This window comes from Monodelphis domestica, chromosome 8 (genome assembly GCF_027887165.1).
Source record: "Monodelphis domestica isolate mMonDom1 chromosome 8, mMonDom1.pri, whole genome shotgun sequence".
Lineage (NCBI taxonomy): Eukaryota > Metazoa > Chordata > Mammalia > Didelphimorphia > Didelphidae > Monodelphis > Monodelphis domestica.
Genome location: NC_077234.1, coordinates 241575388 through 241596617, shown reverse-complemented (window position 1 = coordinate 241596617; position 21230 = coordinate 241575388). Strand labels below are relative to the sequence as shown.

Sequence of the window (21230 nt, the reverse complement as noted above, 5' to 3'; positions counted from 1 at the left end):
ATTGCCTTGTGGCAGTCAGCTTCCAGTTTAGACCATGCCACAAAACTGTAGTGCTCAGATGCAGTCTGTAGGGCTTCAGAATGATTCATCCCCAGTTTTGTTCAGCATATGAATAATACAGAACAAGCAGATGGTAGCTTTAGTGCAAGACGGAGGGTTGGCAAAGCATGATTTGGTATCACCATAGGAAATGATACAAAGGATTGGAATCTAAGAAGATATTGTAGAGTGGAAAGGATCTCCTAATGCACGAGGAGGTTGGGAAAAGAGGAGAATGTAGGGAGTGCATGAGATGATATCCAAGAAAGGAACTGAGAAGTAGAAGGAATAGAAGTTACAGTGAAAACATAAAGAACAGAATGAGGCATCCTAAGGCAAAGGGAAAGATAGAATAGTAGAAGGTTATGATCAGATCAAAGAACTTCAGAGTCTGTGAATATAGAAAAGTTAACACTTGTGGGTGATGGTAAGATCAAAGGTATGACCATATAGACCTCTATGTATAACCACGGACAGAGAAGAGTAGATCACAGGAACTTTGTAGATTGAGGATTGGGAATTATAGTGTTTGAGAGAGTGTATCCTCAGTATTGATGTTGTTATGTTATGTTATGAGGGCAGGTTTGAGGAGGAAGAAAAAAGATTGTGAGTCAGGCACTGAACTGGCTTCTGAAGGGAGAAAAATATGCTTGAGGCTGATAGACATCAAGTTGTTGATTAGAAGATAAATCTGAATATTATTAAGTTGAAAGAAGGACAGGTTGCTGGGTAATGGTTGTAACAGGAGAGACTGGACAGGGCAAGGAGTCTTTTACCTTCCCAGCTCCCCATAATCAGAGAGTGAATGGAATTGCACCCAAGACTGGAAAGGGTGGTCAGTGATACGTTGTCATCAGGAGGAAACTAGGTGTCACTAATTACAAAGGAACAGAAAGAATGAGAGGAAAATTTTAAGATGAAAGTAAATTGATTAATGATTGAGCAGGAACATTCTCATTCCACAGGCTATGAAATAAAATCTATGGTCTCTTAAAAAAGATATAAATAGCTCATCTTATGAAATTACCTACATTTTTCAATGTGTCCTTTCCAACTCCCAGATCATCCTAGAGACACATGAAGAAATAAAAATTAGGAAGAAAAAAATCTTAAAAACCAAAAAACATTCATTTTCCCACAACTGTGGTTCTCCTCCTCTGCAAACAGTTAGGATGAGGTGTCTTCTAATATCTCGAGTTTGACTTTTTTGAAGCCATTATGTATCTTGTTTTACTAGTTCCTATTAGGTTCCTTTTCTTTTCTGTAGTCATTTCTTAAAGCCTGCAATACTCTATTATATTAAGGTAGTATGATTTGTTTAGCTATTCCCCAGTCAAAGGACGTGTGCTTCATTACTTGTTTTTACTAAAAAGATGTTGCTCTCAATATTTTTGTGTCCTGTAAATGGTATATTTCTCAGCGTTATTGACTTCTTTGGCTAGATTTGTCTAACCTCTCAAATCTGAGTCAAAAGGGATGGCCATTTTAATTGACTTGTTAGCACAATTACCAATTATTTTTCCCTAACAGTAGAACTCTTTTGCAGGTCCCCCAACCCAGTATTATTCCTTTCTTTTCATAATCTTTTCAATACTGCCAACTTACCAATTTTCTGGGAAGTAAATATGAAAACTTAAGATAGCTTTGATTGACAGGTCTCTTATTAGGAGGGATATATAGTAATTGTTTGCAATTCTTCTTTTGAGAAATTTCTGATCATATCCTTTGAACGCTTTTACTAGATAATAAACTCTGTCTCATAAAGTGTGTATTTATGTTAAGTCTTTATCAGAGAAATATGATAGAAACTTTTTCCCCTCCAGATCACTTTCCTTATTTCCAGTGGGTTTTTTACATGAAAAACTTTTCAATCTCATATAATGAAATAATAAATTTTTCTGTTTTATAATGTTCTTGTTTGGATAAGAATTTTCCCTGTACCTATACCTATATAAGAAATATAATATAATATCCTCACAATCTTTTAAATAGTATAATCTTTAATATTATGAACATGCATTCATTTTTAAATTATTGTGATACCCCACTTGTTTGTGTTAAGATGTCAGTCTCAACCTAGTTTGAACCATACTGCTTTTCCATTTTTGCAAAAAGATCTTTTGTCAAATAAGTCTTTTTCTAGATCCTTGGTTCTTAATGAAAGAATTTTGTTATTATCTTGTCTAATTCTGCATAGTGATGATGATATGGCTAAGAAAAAAGAATCTCCAACAAGAGTACATGTAAAAGCAAACTTGGTTAAACCATTTAAAAAACTGCCACACTTATCTCTAGGGCACCAATTATTGGGGAGAGCAGAAGAAGGGTTAATGATGGGGAAATGATGATGAGAAAAATGAGCTTTTTGCTTCACTGGACACATGTATATGCTGCCACAAAATTGTAGCAACCAGCGAAATTACTGTTCCTTCTCAAAGAAGTTCTAAAAAAGCTTTGAAGACAGAATGCTACAAGGTATGCTCAATACCTCCTGAAATGTACAGTATTCAGATCCTCATCCATGTACCTATGATCTTGAGAACATACATTTTGAATTCCATTAAATTTCTTCTTTTTCCCAAGGGAATATTTTGGCCTAGGTCATGATAAGGCAGATAAAAGGAAAAATCTGATCCTAGATTCATGGTGAGAGATCGTAGAGGCTTTCTATTCTAAGTTCTTCTCATTTAAAGAAGTGGAAACTGAGACCTAGATTACTTACTTGCCTAAGATCACACAGGTCGTAAGTGACTGAAATACAACTGGAATCTACCTACATTCGCTGATTCCAAAACAAACCTTTCCTACTGTACCTAAGGATGGATATGCAGTTCCCCTTCTTTATATCCTGCTTTGGATTTTGTGAAAATTAGATTCTATTCACATGCATGAGATTTGCAAAAATGACCAAAAAAGAAAAATGGCCATTGTGAAGAGGGATTATGGAAAGAGAAGAAGAGTGATGCATTGCTGGCAGAGCCTCAAATTGAATTGATTGGTCTTGGAAGTTATTAGGAATTATAGTCCTCATTATCATGTCTATGCCGATGATTCACATATACCCCCATGTATCTATACATCCATCCACGTCTGTATATGTGTACATATATTTTATATATACGTTCATCTGTGTGTGTGTGTGTGTGTGTGTGAATCCTTGCTCTCTCCTGAATTCCATTCTTGCATCAGCAATTGGTTCTTGGACATCTTGAACTGGATGTCCCACAGGCATGTAGACATCTCAAACTTAATTGGTCATAAACAGAACTCATTTACTTTCCCCTATAACCTCGTCCTCTTCCCCACTTCTCTAATATTGTTGCAGTTATTAACATCTTCCTAGTTATCCAGTCTTGAAGGCTTGCTGTCATTCCTCAGCTCCACAATTTGTTGCCAAATCTGGTCATGTCTATCTTCACAATACTCTTTTATTATTCTCTTTTCACCACTTGCACAACTGGACACCCTGATGCCTGCAGGTCCTCATCATCTCATTCCTGCGACATTGCAAGAGCCTGTTGATTGCTCTCCCAAGCTCAAGTCTCTCCATTCCAAAGTGCCCTTAAACTCAGCTACCAAAGTGAGCTGTGATCTTCCCAAAGTTACCAAGGCTTAAATCTTGTTATCCGCAGCTTCTCACTCTTACCCTACAGTAGGAAATCTTTGACCAAATCTTGTCATTTTTGCCTTCACAATGTTTCCCTTGTTATTCATTTCATAACTCAAACCAGCAGACCCCATGTTGCTTCAGGCTTTATTATCTCATGCCTTAGATTACCATAATAGCTTGTTAATTGGTCCCCTTGATTCAAGTCTCTTATACATTCCAATCTGCCTTACACTAAACCACCAATTGGTTCTTCCTAACACAGATCAGACTTTTAAGCCAGTATCAATAAACTCTAGTGGCTTCCTTTTACCTTCAAGATTAAATAGAAAATTCTATTTGACTTTGAAAGTCCTTTGCAACTTCTTGGCTCCTTCCTATCCTATCCATCTTCTTCTATTTTGCTCATCTCCATCTAGTCTCCGGTCCAGACACACTGGTCATTTTGCTCTTTTTTCCAACACTGTAGACCCAGCCCTGTCTGACACTAGCTCTTTCCTTCACCTTGAATGCTCTTGCTAGTCACTTCTACTCCCTGGCTTCCTTTGAAACTCAGCTCAAATCACAAGAGGCCTTTCCCAGTTCCCCGGGCCCATCAGCCATCCCTTCACTCTGAGATTGCCTTCTACCCAGTCTGTATATATCTTATAGAGAGATGCTTTTTTTCTAGCAGCTAAGAGACTCTGTGGATGAATCACTGGTTTGGGAGTCAGGAAGACCTAAGTTCAAATCTAGTCTCAAACACTTACTAGCTGTGTGAACCTTGGCAGGATAATTAACCAACTTCTGTTATGTTTTTATCCACTGGATAAGGAAATGGCAAACCACTCTAGTGTCTTTGCCAACAAAATCCCACATCTAGGATCACAGAGCTGGCACGATTCAACAACAAATATATAGGTGTATGTGTGTCTATATGTATGTATGAATATATTTGCATACACCTACATATTTATATATTTACATGTCTTTCTATATACAGAGAGAGATACATGCATACAGGGGCATGGATGAGTGCATCCAAGTGTGTGCACGTGTACTGTAGAAAGGAAACAAGACACTGACAGTTTGTGTGGGGGAAGGGCCAACTGGGAGGGGCAGTTGGGGCTTGTGACTAGCTCTTCCTTCCTGCTGGGTTGGAAGGGTTTTCCGGATGTTGGAGGAGAGAGGAGCTTGTTCAGCCCAGTCTGGAGTGGCATGCTCTTCTTGGTTCAGTCAGAAGACACAGGCCTCTGAAGGTCAGATTTGTTCTTGTTTGCTTTCTGTGTACTGCTAAGATTCTGAATTAGAACAACGAGAGTAGACGGGAGTGGGACAAACCCTCCGCCAGCCTCTGGGGCCTGGCCTCGAGTCTGAAGCTGAGAAAAACTCCAATCCCAACTAGTTATTAAACTTTATGTTATTTGAATTTGCAGTCAGATAAGTAGACTATCTTTTCTGGTCATAGAGGGAGCCGAACTTCAGTTCAGTCATTCCAGGACAAACAGTCCTTATTGGACCCCTGCGGCTTCCTCTCAGCAGGGGGCATCTCCCTCCCTTGTATCACCAAGCAATATACCCTCTCTCCCCTCTCTCCTTCATACCCTGCTACAAACCTCCCATTTATTCCCATTTTCCCAATCCTATTTCCTTTCCCAATAAATATTACAGTATACTAACTCTCCCTCCATCCCCAGCCCTTCCCAGCTCCAACATTCCATGACTCTGAATTCTTTCAGTTTGGGTGTCTTATCACAATGCTTTTTGAGTGGCCTTCAAAATAAGTAAAGAAGAACAGTTCAATTTAGGGAATAGCGCTGAGGGGCTGCCTCACAACTGTCAGTGAAGAACTGATAGCACATTGAAGCTTACCTTTTTTTGTGAGGAAAACAGGCTATTTCCTCATATGTGAAATAAGGATAATAATCATTGTCTTCCTAATGATAGGGTATTTGGGTGAGTCCAAGAAAGATGATCAAGCCCTTTGAAAATGGCAAAGTGGAATAGAGAAGGTGTAATATTTATTGGGAAAAGAGATGGGGAATTAGGGAAACAAAGTGGAATAGAGAAGGGAAGAATCAATGATTATTCATTCTCCTTCCCATTGAGCCCAATTCAACAGCTGCCTCTCCCATCCACAAACCAGAAAGGCAACATTTTCCTGGCCTCATTCAGAACTGTCTCCCCCTTAGATCCTTCACAGCATCTAATCTAGATACAGTTCCTACCAAAAGGCTTTCAGAAAAAAAGATGAAAACAGGATTTCCTTCATCTTCCTGGAATAATCAATGGTATCATCCCTGGGAAAAGTAGAGCATCATTCCAGTTCTGAGCCAATACCTCACCTTAACCATGCCATGAACAGGACATAATCCTTAGCCCACAGTAATGCTACTGTCCAACCCTCATCAAAGCACATGATTGTCCCATCTTTCCAATGCAAAGGAGATCTCAAGGAATTGAGTCACCTGGACAAGTCCTATAACAGCTTAGACTTGTTAATAAGTTGCCCTGAGTGGAATCTCTGTCAAGACTTCAGAACCAGCAGATTTTTTCTGAGCTTGATACAGCTGAGAATCATCAGGCTGAGAGAGCTCACTGTTTAAACGCTTACTTTTCTGTCTTAGAATCAATAGTAAGTGTTGGTTCCAAGACAGAAGAGCCATAAGAACTAGGCTATTGGGGTTAAGTGGCTTGCCCACTATGACACAGCTAGGAAGTGTCTGGGGCCAGACTTGAACCTTCTGTCTCCAGGTCTGGTTCCCAATCCTCAGAGCACCTACCTGTCCCCTGAGATCTCATCTTTATCTGAATGTGGTTGCAGTTTCATCTAAAAGATCACCACAATCCAGTGCCATAGCCAGGGTAATAGCAGCTCTACAATAATCACCAGACTTTGGACCATAGAAAAATGGAAAACCGATAGGGTGACTGCACCAGTTATGGCACCAGCAGATTTTGCACAGAGCAATAAATCTGGCCAGAAGAGTAAACTTTACAGGCTTTGGACTATGGCAAAGAGGAGAAATGGAGCCTTTTTCAAAAGATTTGGCAAATTGGGCTGAGGTACACATGCTTCTCCATCCCTGGACTACTGACATACTTAACAGGTTCTAAAGGGAACAACTTTAACATGAGAAGCTAATCAATGAACCAAAATTCCACGAGGGTTCCAGCCAGAGGAATTAGTTTCTACCAGGGGCTAAAATATCAGTCTTCCATTATATTAAGCCCCTATCCAGTGACCTTATCCACTTGAACCATCATGAAACACCTCAATAGCCCTCTTCTAACATTTGACCCCCAAACATGCCTCAATCAAACACAGACAACTAAGCTAAAATATATAACACCCTGAGGACAAATTTTTACCACAATATGGTCCCCTGAGCCTGCTAACTACTGATCAGAAGATGCTCTGCTTCCTGTGCAGAACTCATTTTCATTAGGTCATAATGCCTACCAGCATGGCACCCGAACCCCTTTCTGGGATTCTGAATTGCTCTCAATCTGACATTTCTTTTGCAGGTATTAGCATTAGTATTGTTTTTTACTGTTTCTTTTTTTTTAAAACTTATTTTTTGTATTGTATCTAATTTTAAAAAGAAGCAAAAAACTTTTTTTTAGAAAATATGAGTATTATGTATAACATTATAAATCTTTGCTATATATAACTTGCTTTTACTTATATGTGTATAAAGAATTCAGACTTGTCTTCAAAAGCAACCTTGATCAGTTTTTCTCTTTGGAACTTTTTCTTGGCTTCTGTACATGTTGAAAAATATTCCAAATTCTTGCATTTTTTCTACCTCAATACCAATTATTGCCTAAAAGATGAATGCTCTATGATGTCAGAGGCAACCTCAGTTCATTTATCTTGCATACAGGACCAAAGTTCTGACTTAGCTGTCTCAGGAAATAAAGGTCGTTTTTCTCTGTATCCCAGGACATGGTCCTTCTCTCAGGAGAGAACACTATTTTGAAAAGGTGAGTATACTACTTACAATATTTATTTTAATTTTTTATTTGTGGTTAAATCTTTCATCTATTTAGAGATGAATTTAAGCCCACAATACTTCTTATAACCTGAAATAATATTGGCTAGCCCTGCCAATCAAAAGAATGATAGGAATATTTGAGATCCCTGGTTTAATCTCTTCTTGAAAACCTGAAATAAGGTAAGAAATTACCCAGTGCTTCTTCTGTGTGGCTTAGTATTACAGTGGATATAGCACCAGGCTTAGAGCTAGGAAGATCTGAGTTCAAATGCATCTTCTGACACTCAAAAATTATGTGACTTTGGGCAAGCCAATTCTCATTTGCCTCAGTTCCACATCTGCAAAATGGGGAACCACTGGGTAAGGAAATGGCAAACCAATATATTTTCATTGTCAAGAAAACCTCATGGGATAAAAAATTCATGGAATCACAAATAATTGTAAACTATTGAAGAACTGGGCATAAACAATCTTTTGAGAAAGAAGCAGGGAAGGAGAGGCCAATATGGATAGTTAGGGTCACTGCAGTTCTCCAGGGGCAAATGGGACAGTGAATCTGAGGGGACAAGAATGGAATTTGGGAGGTATTGAAGGTTTGAGCTCAGTAATGAGAAGGCTGACATAGTCTTCTCAATCAGTCCAAGGGAACCTTTCCACATTCCAGATAGCTTGAGCCTTAGAGAAGTTATGCCAGAAGTTCTGATTTAATTCTTCCTTTCCAGAAGAGGGGGAAGAAACTTGGAAGCAAGGAGCACAGTGTACTGGGAGAGTCTAGAGTAGATAACAAGGAAGGTAACAATTATAATTACTAATACTTAAAAAAAACACCCTTTGACCTCTGTCTTATATTTGATCCTAATAGGTTACATGGAGGAAGAGGGATAAGGGTTAGGCAATAGGGGTTAAATGACTTGCCCAGGATCACACACCTAGGAAGTATCTGAGGTCAAATTTGAACTCAGGTCCCCTTGAGTGCAGACCTGGCTCTCTATCCACTGAGTCACACCTAGCTACCCCACTACTGCTCTTTATGAGAGCATAAAACAGTTTCACCTTAAAGCAAGAAAATATTTCAGGAAATGCTCTCAGTTTTTCCTGCATCCCAGGAGAGATTTCACTGAAGCAACTGAATTTACTTTTTCTTTTTCTTTTTTTTTTACTAGGGGCTAACTCTATAGCCTGCTGAACCTCCCTCTAAAGAGGAAACATAACTAAATCAACCTTGTGATAGTTCAAATTGGATTATCCAATTCTGATCTTCAGAGTCTTGAAATATCCTGATTCTACTTGGTCATCCCATTTGATACCAACTCTGCAACTGTGAAAGAGGTTAGTCTAGTTTGGGATAAGGATCATCAAATGGAATGGGTGTGCTGTTTAGCAGGATATGTTGATGGGTTCTCAGTACTCCTGAGGTGAAAGAGAATGGGAGAAAGGAGACTTGGAGGGAGATTTAGCTGTTCTAGACCATAGCAGGTGACTAGACTTGTCATGAAATAACAAGGCATCATTAAAAAGTGTCTTTGACCTTAAATTTAAAGAATGAATATACATAATCCTATAAAATGTGTATAATATTCTGTTAACATATATTACACATATAAGTTTCATTTGGAAATGTTCTTGCTTGGATTTGTGGCTAAGCTTATAGAATCATTTGGATGGCAACATCATGGCATGTAAAGATGGCCTTAGACAACTTGTTTGTTATTTAGGGCAAGACAGAAGGAAAGACACAGATGCCTAAGAAATCAGATTCTGAAAGAAGTAGGCGGTATTTGGAATTCCACCCTTAGACCCTCACTCTGATTCATTCATTTGCAACAAAGGAGGGGCATTATCCCCTTTTCTTTGTCTTTCATAACCCAAATAAATGTTAATAAATATGAGTAGGCAATACCTGGGACTGAATGGTGTGGGGGTGGTGAAAAGAAAGGCAAAGTTTCTGGAATGACAAAGACTAATGGTTACTAATATACAAAATAGATTATAGTTAGTCTAAAATGATGTATATCAAAACAACTATATAAATTAGCTGAAACATTTTTAGCACAGGGAGCTTACAGGCCTCAGGGTGACAGTGGGTGGGCACTGTTGGGGAAACCAGAATGGGACAAGAAGAAAAGGAAATTGTAAAGGACTTTGGAAGGGCGAGACCACTGAGTAAAAACTGTTAGTTAGAGGAAGAGAATTTGTGTAGAAACTTAAGGAAATCATATATCTTGGTTAACATTGTTTTCTCAGGGAAATTTTTGATAGGGGAAAATGAGAAGAACAAAGGAGCATCAAAAAGGTAAGAAAATTTATTTTCAGTGACTTCAAATAGATTCCCATTCCAAGTCTCTTTCTGAACTCTTTGGTGTTTTTCCTCAATCATTCATTCATAAATTATTGCGATCCTCAAGCTAGGAAGGTATAGAGGAAGAGCTCTGCCCCAGGAGATAAATTCTATGATGCATTCCAGTCCTGTGAACTTAGAAAGTCAGGCAAGCACCAGGAAGCTCCATTTCCTGGGTCTGAATGTTTCCTTGTTGCACCATACTACATGAAGTATGGCTTGAAGTTCTCTGATCCTCAGTTTTTCCTCTTCTTCAGATGGCAATCATATCATTTCAAACTCCCTGTCTCAGTTTTCAGGAAAGCATACATTTGTAAAATCTAAGTTGCACAGCTTAGAAGGGTGGCAGTGGCTTATTTCCTAATCTGTACATTAAGCACATGATGAATTTCAGTTTTTCCTGGCTGAGCCTTAGTGGGGCCAAATTTCTACTTGGGTGAGTCTTGACCATTCTTTGTGCCTTATAGTTGTCCTCTCCAAAAAAGACTTAATAGAATTTATCTCCTAAACACTCACAATTGTCAGGAAAAAAAAAAACACTTAAAATTCATTAAAGCTTATATGCTTCTTCTGAAAGGTCTACTTCCTGATTTGTGAAATGGAGATAATAAGTCTTGCTTTTAATGGGGCACTTGTGTGAGTACAAAAAAGATGCTGAAGCCCTTTGAAAGTGATAAAGTGATACAGACAAGTGAGGATTCACTATTATTTGCTATCTTCCCTATTTGGTCCATTTTTACAGCTGCCTTTCCCATACACAAATCAGAGGGACAACATTTTCCTGGACTCACTCAGTGCTATCTTTTTTCATTAGAAATCATGATCCAGTTCCCATCAAAAGACCTTCCAGGAAAGATGAAAAGAAAACTGATTACAGCTGCTTGGGAAAACCAGACAGAACCATTGTGGGAAAAAATAGAGCATCGTTTGAATTCTAAGCCAATGTCCCACCTCAACCAACCCATAGGCAGGACATGTCTCAAACAACCACTCATAGTAACACAGTTTCCAAACTCTCAAAAAACTGTACTAATGCCATCTCTTAATACAAAGGAGAACTCAAAAAAATTGACCTGCCCTGGCAAGTCGTATACTATGTCAGACTTGCCCTTAAAACGTTGCCCTAGTAACCAGTCCCATATGGAGCCTTTATCAGGACCTGGGCACTTCCAGAACATTTTAGTTGACCACAATCACCAAACAGCTGAGGCCCAAAAGATTCAGATCCCATCTGTACGTGGACACAGAGGTAAAGTTAAGCATAAAGCCCCCGTGAAGAAAGACTTCAAAGTCTTACCTGAGCACAATGTGCCAAAAGGGACAACTCTAAATGCTCTTGTAAGAAGTTTAAACTTTGCCTCCAAATCTAAAATTATCTCAGCATGTTTTTCTGAGTCTTTACCTAAAGCTAATGGTTTAAAACCATCAAACTATGACTGGATTAAGGAAAGAGAAATGAGAAAATCTCTTTCTGGGCCCCAAATTCCCACTTTTTCTCTTTGTAATAATGTTACCGATGCAAGAAATGCCCATCCTTCCTACCCCACACAGTGGCCTACTCCCACTACAGATAAACCGCCACATGATATAGACGAAATAATATCAGCCCTGGGATTAGAAACACCAAAATTTGGACCATGGGAACATGCAGAAAAGGAGAATTTTTCAGATTTCCAACAATGGGCCAAGTGCTCTTCTACATGCCTGAAGTACCGTTGCATGTACTGTATGCCAATGGATACGTTTGCATCATGACAATCCCTCAGTCTAACCAGAGCTCTACCAAGCTAAAGTCAGCAAATTGAGAATATGTATAAGCCAGAGATAAAGCGTCAGTCCACAATGTTAGCCTGTTTACAGGTTTATACAATTGGACCGAGATGTTCCACTGACCTCATCTACCTGAGTCATCATGAACACCCGTGTATCTCTTCATTGTTTCATCTCCTAAATAGGCTATCATCAAACATAGCTGAAACTATGCAGCCCCCTGAGAACATCAGGCCACTTTGTAAAAGGGCTTGAGCACTCACGTGTGCAAAACTGCAGACAGGCAGGGAAACTGAAGAAACGCTGTGCCCTGAGCACACCAGGCCTTTCTCTAATGAAACCTGACCACCACCTTTTGGACATGCAAAAACCAGACTCCGACAAGCAAGCTTAAGGACATCCAAGCATCTTTCCAATGAACCTAGACCATCTGAACATTTCACAACTGGACTGAAATCAGCATGTCAGGAGGCAATCCCAGGCTACCTTCTCACTAATACTGATTTCTATTTAAATGGGTCCTCTGTCCCACACAGAATTCATTTTTAATAAGTCTCATTCACTGACCACAAATATGCCCCCGAACCCCTTTTATTGAGTTTGATATTACTCATCTCTAACATTCCCATCTCCTTGGCAGGTCTCAGGGTGGCTGATTGTTTTTAATTTTTATATGTGACAAAAAACATTTTAGAGCCCATGAGCGTGACATATCTGTGAATGTCTGTTCTACTGTAGAGAATTATTTATTAATTAAGAGTACATTGGGAAATTAAGTAGGATAAGTTATTGATATGAGATTTCTTTCAAAAATCTGAATGGATTTAAAGATGAGTGAATTTTCCCAGAGTGCTTTGAGAGACAGCTACCCAACTGACTTTAACTCTTTGGGCTGACCCTGTTCTGAAAGGACGTCCTAAGTGCTGCTCGGTGAGATTGGGAAAATCTCAGTGTTTTTTACATCTAAAGATTCATCTAAAAGACCGGACAAGTGAAGGAGATTGTTGGGTGAAACATCAGTGCAAGCCCCAGCAGGTTTTCTGTGCAAGTGGAGAGAGGCTGTGGAGACTCAAAACTCTTTGTTCATCTGTACAGCAAGGAAGAAAGAGAGACCTAACTTGTTTCTCTTGTGTATAATTTAGAGTAGGGTAGATAGATTAAGATTTTGGGGGGATTTAGATAAAATAGGAAGAGTAACCTCAACTCTGTTTGGGGAAGAAGATCTTTGCAGATGAGATTTGAGGTGGTTAGATTAAGAATGATTAATTTAGGAACTTATATAAGAATTTCTTTTCCACTGGTTTCCTTTTATGATCCCTTCATTAGTTTTTTTTTTACCTATAATAAATATGGTTTTTATACAACTGGCTGAACTGGAATTCTTAGGCTACTCTGAGAAGCAGTTTTTCTCAAACAGTCACACCAACAGCATGTCCATACCGGACAAATCTATTGGCATTACCATATTATAGCAATAGTCAATAAGGGTTAGAAAACCCTTATAACAATACATAGCTTGTATATAGTTCTGTTTTATGTATATACATCTACGAAATATAAGAGATTCCTTTTACTTTTAAGTACATAAAGAATTTAATCTGTACCTTTCAAAAGCAGCCCTGTTCCTCTTTTCTCCCTGAATTTCCTTCTGTATATTTCACAAAATATTCCAGAGACTCTTTTTCTGTTTTCATAGTACTACTTTTAATTCCTTGTCCTACCCAACATAATACCTTCCCTCCGCCCCAAACTAGAGCATTGGGGGAGAAGGCAGGAAGAATAAAAGCATTGTAACGTATGTAGAAGAGAAAAAGAAACTTCACATAGCAGCCAGGTATAAATTATGTCTTAGTCAGGAGGTGGGTGCTTGTCTTGCTTGCAATCTGTTCTCTATAGCTACAGTGGTTAATGTCAACTATCAAGTTTCTGAAGTCTGAGGGTTTTTTTTCTTCAAATAATGATCATCTTGTTTAAACATCTCCCCTGTCTGTTCTGCTCAGTTCACTCTGTATTATTTCAAAAAGTGTTTTTGAGGGGTTGGAGAAGAAATGAGATCTTGCTGTGACACGTCAGGTGTGAGATGTCTACATGCTTATAGGATATCCAGTTCAGGGTGTCCAAGAGATAGTGGTTAACATAAGCATGGAGTTCAGGAGAGTAGGGCTGGACATACATCCATACATGTGTGTGTGTATAGACATGTATATACACACATATATAAATACTGTTCTATCCCCCTCCAATAAGTAGTGCCGTAGAGACTGCCGTGGCTAATTCACTTTTATATACATTATTTTTAATGGGAATTCTATATTCCTTAACATTCCCCTATCAGGGAAGTTTTAAGTAGCTACCCTGTTATTCTAGACTGACTATTTGGGATGCCAGGAACATTTGAAGTCTTCCACTTCCACCTTTATAAAGTCCTATGTAAAGTCATCAAGCCAGTAAATATCAAAAACGAGCAAGTCAAGAATAAGGTTCAATAAAGAAGTCCTTGGGGATAAATGATAGAGAAATTGGCTGAGAGGTTGAGAAAGGGAGAAACTTTTGAGTTCTGAGGGGCATTTTCACTTAACTTTTCTGAGCTTCTGTTTCTAAATCTGTAAGATAAGGATGGAGTAGCACCTATCTCCAAAGGTTGTGATGAACAAATGAGTCCATTGAGGAAGTAAAATGTGACATGCTGGCATGGATAGGGGCTAATAAAAAGAAATAAAACACTAGGGAATCTAAACTAAATCAAAGATCATAGCAATGAGATTTTTGGAAACTCACCTAAAGGAATTTCATGAGACCTTAAATCAGAAAACAAGAAAATCTCTGAAGACCCTGGAGACTGTTTGCTTTGAACAGTCTAAGTGCTGCTAGATTTCCCAGAGTTTGTTCCCTTAAACTTAAGTTCCTGGACAATGGAAGACCTTCTGACTTTTCTTATGTATATACTTATGTATCTACCATGCTGTTTTTCCATTTTCGGTGTGACCAAGAACATTAAAATTCTTTAAGTATTTAACCTGGTCATACTTGATGTAGGTCAACTTTTCACAAAGTCAGTACAGTCACATGGAACTCAGTCCTGGAGACTCAAAATTTTGTATCAGTGCAGAGTAATATACACCCAGGGAATAACTACTGCCTTCTTAAGGGCCTCAGGTACTTTTGTACATAGCTCCTGCCTTGGGCAAGCCAAGCCCTTCCTGAATTACCATGACAAGATCTCTATCTGAGCTCTTCACTACAGCTTCAGCTTCACAAGACCCAGACCTGAATCCCTAACTGGCATTTCTGGTAGGCTCTCATCACCCTGATATACCTTTGGGTAAGTCTTGACCATCAGTCTCAGGTTTCAAGTTTACTTTATGGTTATCAGAGCAATTATCCATGTAAAAACTTCAATTAGACTTAAGAATTTATAATCAATTAATTAAACATACTTGGATTCAGATATTTGTATGAAACCCATCTGTGAATATTCAAATGGGTCTTCTGAAGAATTCGGTATTTCACTTGACTTTTTTCAGAATTATTCCCAATTAGGAACAGAGACAGATAAAATGAGTTCTTAGGCTACTAATAAAATCACAGCCACCCTTAGCCCTTTAAATATGTATCCTTTATCTATCAGGAAACATTTGGCAACCAAATACAGGTATCCTAACCTGCAAGGGAAATCATTTGGTCTTGTCTTTTTCAAAGTAAGATTTAGAACGTAATAAAAAATTCCAACATTTATATCTTTTATCATTCATCCCTTTTGAGGGTATATTTTAACCTTAGAATAAGACAATGGGATTGGGAAAGGTCATCAGAAAGAATGAGATCATAAAGACATTCATAAATTTTTACATAAATATACGTGTTAATCTAGTAATAGTAAGGAGATGGATGACTAATTGGCCTAATTGACTAGGCCAGGGAGTCAAGATAAGAAATGGTAGAAATTCAATCCACTGGATCCTTTTTCTTGGCATCCTCACTACAGTAGACTCAAGGATACCTAAGAGTCAAAACAGTCAGATTCATCATAAAACCTTAGTAGATTCATCATAAAACCTTAACAGTTCACTTGGCACAAAGAAAATTATTATGAAAGGAGGATGAGGGACATGGTTGTAATGACACCAGTCCTCTTTCAGCTGGAACAAATTTGAAGTCACAAACTGACCTATCCAAGGTATAACAAAACTAATCTCCCTCAACACTGTTTGGTTTCAGGTAAAAGTCATAAATGATTTTTGAAATAGCCAATCTAACCTAGAGTTTCATATTATCCAATAGGATTTCTTTGCTAGGTTTATGAACTCACAGTTGGGAATTTTTCATGCTCAGAAAGAGAATAGACCAGAGGGAAACCAAGTCAAGAGGATCTTGCCATTGCCTTCTGAAGGCAGCCATCCTTTCAACTTTTTCAGCAATACACATCTACCTATAACATTTGGATACAGCTCTCCTTTTGAAGCAACTCTTTTTTTAATGGTGGAGTATGAACTAAACAAGAATTCAAACAATTATCCCAGGACCTTTAGAGCAAGTCAAATTATAGTTCCAAGAGGTTCTACTTCAAATAGCAAGTTCCACTATTTAATACCTTTAGTAGAATACAAATTTTCTCTGAGTAAATTTTATTTTTTTCTCTATGTAATAAATTTACATCATTTAAAAATATGAATTTGAATTCTCTCCTTTCCTCCTTTGTCCCCCACTTCCCATCCCATTGAGATGGTAACCCATCTCATAAAGATTTTACATGTGCAGACATGTAAAACAAAGTGTTCCTCAAGTTAACAGTAATATCAGTTAATGAAAATACATGTCTAGTATTCATTAAGCATATACAGTCTTCCTAAAAGCTTCCAGTAATTTATTTTTCTAGTTTGAAATGTAAAATGAAAAAAATCATTAAGACAATAATCACATTCTGGAATTTTTGCAATTGAATACATGATAGTTTGCTAAAAGCCAGAATGATTCTGGTTACACTTAGCATGGGCAACATGTTAAACCCTAGGGCAAAAAGCAAAATCTTTTAAATTGGATTCTGTTAATCCATAGCTCTATCAATCAAGTTGATTTATCTAGGTAACTTTCCATAGATTCAAAAATAATCATTATATGGTCCCTCATATAATTAATTGCTATTCCAAATAAGAAAATTTCTAAGGCATCCCTCCCATTTTACTATGAGAAGGGAAGAAAGGGTGTTTAGGAACATGTTCTCAGCCCATCTAGAAACCAGTGGCCAAATTATTCAAGTCTCAGATTCACAAGATAAACTTTATACAGTTTTCATTATTTCCATGCTCCTGAAGCTTCTTTTCTAGAACTGATAACACTTTCTGGCCTAATTGTGGCAGAAATTTCAGAGTCACACATGGTCTCAAAAATTTAGTCACAAATAATGAGTCTTTTAGAGGTGTCTTCTTTTCCTGAACACTAAGGTATTTATTTCTCTTTATAAACTAGAGTGCACTCATCTAAATATGAAAGAATGTTTTTAATCAGAAGAGCATTCTTTTTTGTCCCTATTTATTTTTCTCCATTTATCTATTAACTCTAATTTTTCCAAGATTTCATTCACATATATTACTTCTTTTTTTTTTTAAAACTCTTACCTTCCATCTTGGAGTCAATACTGTATATTGGCTCCAAGGCAGAAGAGTGGTAAGGGCTAGGCAATGGGGGTCAAGTGGCTTGCCCAAGGTCACACAGCTGGGAAGTGTCTGAGGCTAGATTTGAACCTAGGACCTCCCATCTCTAGGCCTAGCTCTCAATCCACTGAGCTACCCAGCTGCCCTCTACATCTATTACTTCTTATTTATTTTTTGGTTTGATTTATCTAGACCTGATAGAGGAAGGTTCCGGTCTCCTACTAGTATAGTTTTACTATCTATTTCCTCCTTAAGCTCCAATAGTTTCTCCTTTAAACATCTGGATGCTATACCATTTGGTGCATACATATTGAGTACTGATATTTCTTCATTGTCTATACTGACTCTTATCTGGATGTAATTACCTTCCCTACCTCTTTTAATCAGATCTATTTTTACTTTGGCTTTGTCAGATATCATGATTGTGACTCCTGTCTTTTTTTCAGTTGATGCCCAATAAATTTTGCTCTAGCCTCTTACCTATAACCTGTGAGTATCTACCTGCCTCATGTGGGTTTCTTGTAGTCAACATATGGTAGGATTTTGGTTTCTAATCCACTCTGCTATCTGCTTTCATTTTATGGGTGAGCTCACCCCATTCACATTCAGAGTTATGATTACCACTTGTGTAGTCTCATCATTCTGACTTCCTTTTTTAGTCCCGTCTTTTCTTCTTTCACTATTTCCTTCTACATGAGTGTTTTGCTTTTAATCATATGCCCTAATCCCCACCCTTATTTTACTTTCCTTCCCAGTCCCTCCTTTCTTATTCCCCTTTTATTTTTTCTTAAGGTCTATTAAATTGCCTCCCCACTCTCTTTCCTTCCCCTTTGATTCTCACTGCACTTCTCCCCCACCTTGGTTTTTCCCTCTCAATGTAGCTGTAGAGTAAGATTGAATTCTATACCCCAATGGATCTCTTCTCCCTCAGAATTGATTCTACTGAGAGTAAGGTTTAAGTATTACTTATTACCTCTCTCTCTTCCTCTCCTTCTTATAATATTAATTTCCCCTTTCTCCTCCCATGTGCCTCTTTATGTGGTATAATTCATTCTAGTTTTCTTCTTCCTTCAAGTTTCTCTTGGTGCCATCTTCTATTCACCCCCTTTTATACATGTCATCTTACACCACTTAGTATCCCAAACTCTGTCTATGAATAACTCTTCTATCTACTATGATAGTAAAAACAATTTTGAGATTTACAAATATCATTTTTCCATATAGGAATATAAGTAATTTGACCTTAATGAAACCCTTAACATTTTCCCCTCTTTCTTGTTTACCTTTTCATGTTTCTCTTGAATTTTGTATTTTGACATAAAATTTTCCATTTAGTTGTGGACTTTTCTTTTTGGAATGCCTGGAAATCTTCTATTTTGTTAAATGTCCACATTTTCCCCTGGAAGTATATAGTCAGTTTTGATCAGTAGGTGATTCTTCATTGAAGACCCAATTCTCTTGCCTTTCTGAATATCATATTCCAAGCCTTGTCCTTTAGTGTGGAAGCTACCAGATCCTATGTAATCCTGACTTGGGCTCCTTGATATCTGAATTTCCTTTTTCTGGCTGCTTGCAAATTCCAGGGGATTGTCTTTTGAGGATTTAATGTAGAGGGTGATCTATGGACTCTTTCAATGTATATTTTGCCCTCTTGTCAAGAATATCAGGGCTATTTTCTGGGAAAATTTTTTTGTAATATGACATCAAAGCTTCTATGTTTTTCCAGGTTTTCAGGTAAACCAGTAATTCTCAAATTGTCTCTCCTAGATCTGTTTTCTAGGGCAGTTGTCTTTTCAATGAGATATTTTATGTTTCTTTCTATTTTGTCATTCTAACTTTGCTTTATTAATTCTTGCTGTCTTATGAGATCATTGGCTTCTACTTGCCCAACTTTAGTCTTTAAAGACTGATTTTCAACTATGATCTTTTGATTTTCCATTTTGGTTTGGTCTATCCTGCTTTTTCATGGCTTCCAGCAGGTCAATTCTGCTCTCCAATTTGATGATTACTTCATGTGATTTCTGTGCTTATTTTTCCAAGTGGGAGATTCTGTCTTTTAAACTGTTATTTTTTGAATTGCTTTTATTTCTATTTCCCACTTCCCATTTTTCTTCCATCTTTCTTACTTGGTTCTTGAACTTCTTTTTCAATTGCTTGAGAGCTTATGACCAATTTTCATTGGAGGGGGGAATTTTGCATTTGTTTGTCACTCTCTGCTGTTGCTTCTGTACTTTGCTCTTTTTCTCCATTGAAGTTATCTGGTATCAAAGGCTTTTTCTGTTGCATCTTATGTCTTTTGATACTTGTGGACTGTATTTCCTGGGCGTTGATGGCCATTGCTATGTTAGTTTTTTCTCTTCCCTGCCAAGCCAGAAGTATGAGTGAGGAGGGCAGGCAGTTCTTCGTGTAGTGAGCTACAAAGCATTTTGCCCTGAAGTTATTTTTCCAGTCTCTGCCACATCTGCTGTGGGCTGCTCCTCTCTGCCCTATATGGTGCCCAGGTTATATGCTCCTCAGCTTCGGGTCCCAAGTCTCTCTGCAAAGGCCTTGCATTGCTCTCAGAGATAAGTCTGTGGTGCCCTCAGCCAGACCCTGAGAATTTAGATATTGCCCTGACCCTCACTCTGATTCTGGTGTGGTATGTGGTGTAGGGGAGGGGTGATCAGTTCACACTATGGTAGGTATAATTTTACGCCCTTGTAGGGTAGAAATGCCCAAACCCTATCTACCTTCAAGGCTGAGCCCCATGGCAGAGCCCCTTCACTCATCTGTTTTTGATTTTTGTCCTTTTGAGACACTTTATTTCAATCTATTGTGAGAAGAAGCCCCTTCCTTCTACTCTGCCTCCATCTTAGTCCTGTGTTTGATTGTTTCTTTTTTAAGTATATTAGACTTTAATTATTTTGGGGTGACTTTACTATTCACTTAGACAATTGAATCTGCTAAATAAATCATTCAGAGAACCTAATTAGATTCAGTTAAAACAAACTCTTAAAATAAAACTTATTTTTACCCAAGAAATATTAATTCCCCCCAACTTTTGGAGTTATTGAAGGAAAATCATTTAAACTGTGTAGCAGTTGGTTGGCAGTTGGTGGAGAGCGCTGGTCTCTCCTCCACAGCAGTTGTTCCCCTGTAGTTGGGCTGGAAGTAGAACTGGTGGTCTGGGGATGATATCATTTCAGGACCTTTTATTAACAGCTGGTCAGTAGTTGTTGCTGTTGCTGGAGACCCTTCTCCATTAGGATATCATCCTTCAGTGAGGGTTCAGGTGCTCTTCTAAGCAGTGTGTCTTCTGGTTTTCCTGGGAGATGGGGAGGACTCTGCTAGTCCCCAGGTTCTAAGGTTTAGAAGTCTGAACTGTCTCCATTAAGGTGTGAGGAGAAATGGTGTTCGTGGTGGGTGGTGGTGGTGGTGGTTTGACTTTTCTTATACATGCCCATCTCTCCCTTAGAGTGCCTTGCTGGCTCAGCTTGGTTGGCTTGGATACCCTGGGTGTAGCAGGGTTAGTCAGTTGGCAGGAGGTAGAGATGGTTGTCTCCTCCTCCACAGGAGTGTCCGGGTGTATGATGGCTGGGCTATAGAAGCAAGATTGGTGATTTGGGAAGGTACTGCCACTCCCAGGGCTCTTGTGCAGATCTGCCTCTTAATGGTAGTTGCTGGTGGTGAAGAAGGTAAAAACTTCCTCTACAGTGATTTCTCCCTTTAATTATGGGGTTCTGGGCTAAAAATAGATCTAGTTGTTTGGGGTGATCACTATTTTCACAGTTATTTGACTCTCTAAGCCTTTTGGGGTCAGAGTCTGAGGCTGTGGATTCACTGGGGAGTTGATTTTCAAATTGGTCATG

At 38.4% G+C, this 21230-nt stretch overlaps 1 protein-coding gene across 2 annotated transcripts; it reads left to right on the top strand.

The window, feature by feature from the left end:
* The first annotated feature begins 7384 nt into the window (after nt 1-7384).
* LOC103096759 (uncharacterized) lies at nt 7385-13095 on the top strand. Of its 2 annotated transcripts, XM_007500813.3 has the most exons (4): nt 7385-7612; nt 8787-8952; nt 9868-9916; nt 10776-13095. In XM_007500813.3, the coding sequence occupies exons 3-4, from the start codon at nt 9889-9891 to the stop codon at nt 11714-11716; spliced, it is 969 nt and encodes a 322-aa protein (XP_007500875.1). In that variant the 5' UTR covers nt 7385-7612; nt 8787-8952; nt 9868-9888; the 3' UTR covers nt 11717-13095. The 2 variants fall into 2 exon arrangements, with proteins under 2 accessions (XP_007500875.1, XP_056662781.1); XM_056806803.1 differs by lacking the exon at nt 7385-7612 and having other exon boundaries at nt 8726-8952.
* The last annotated feature ends 8135 nt before the right edge of the window (nt 13096-21230 follow it).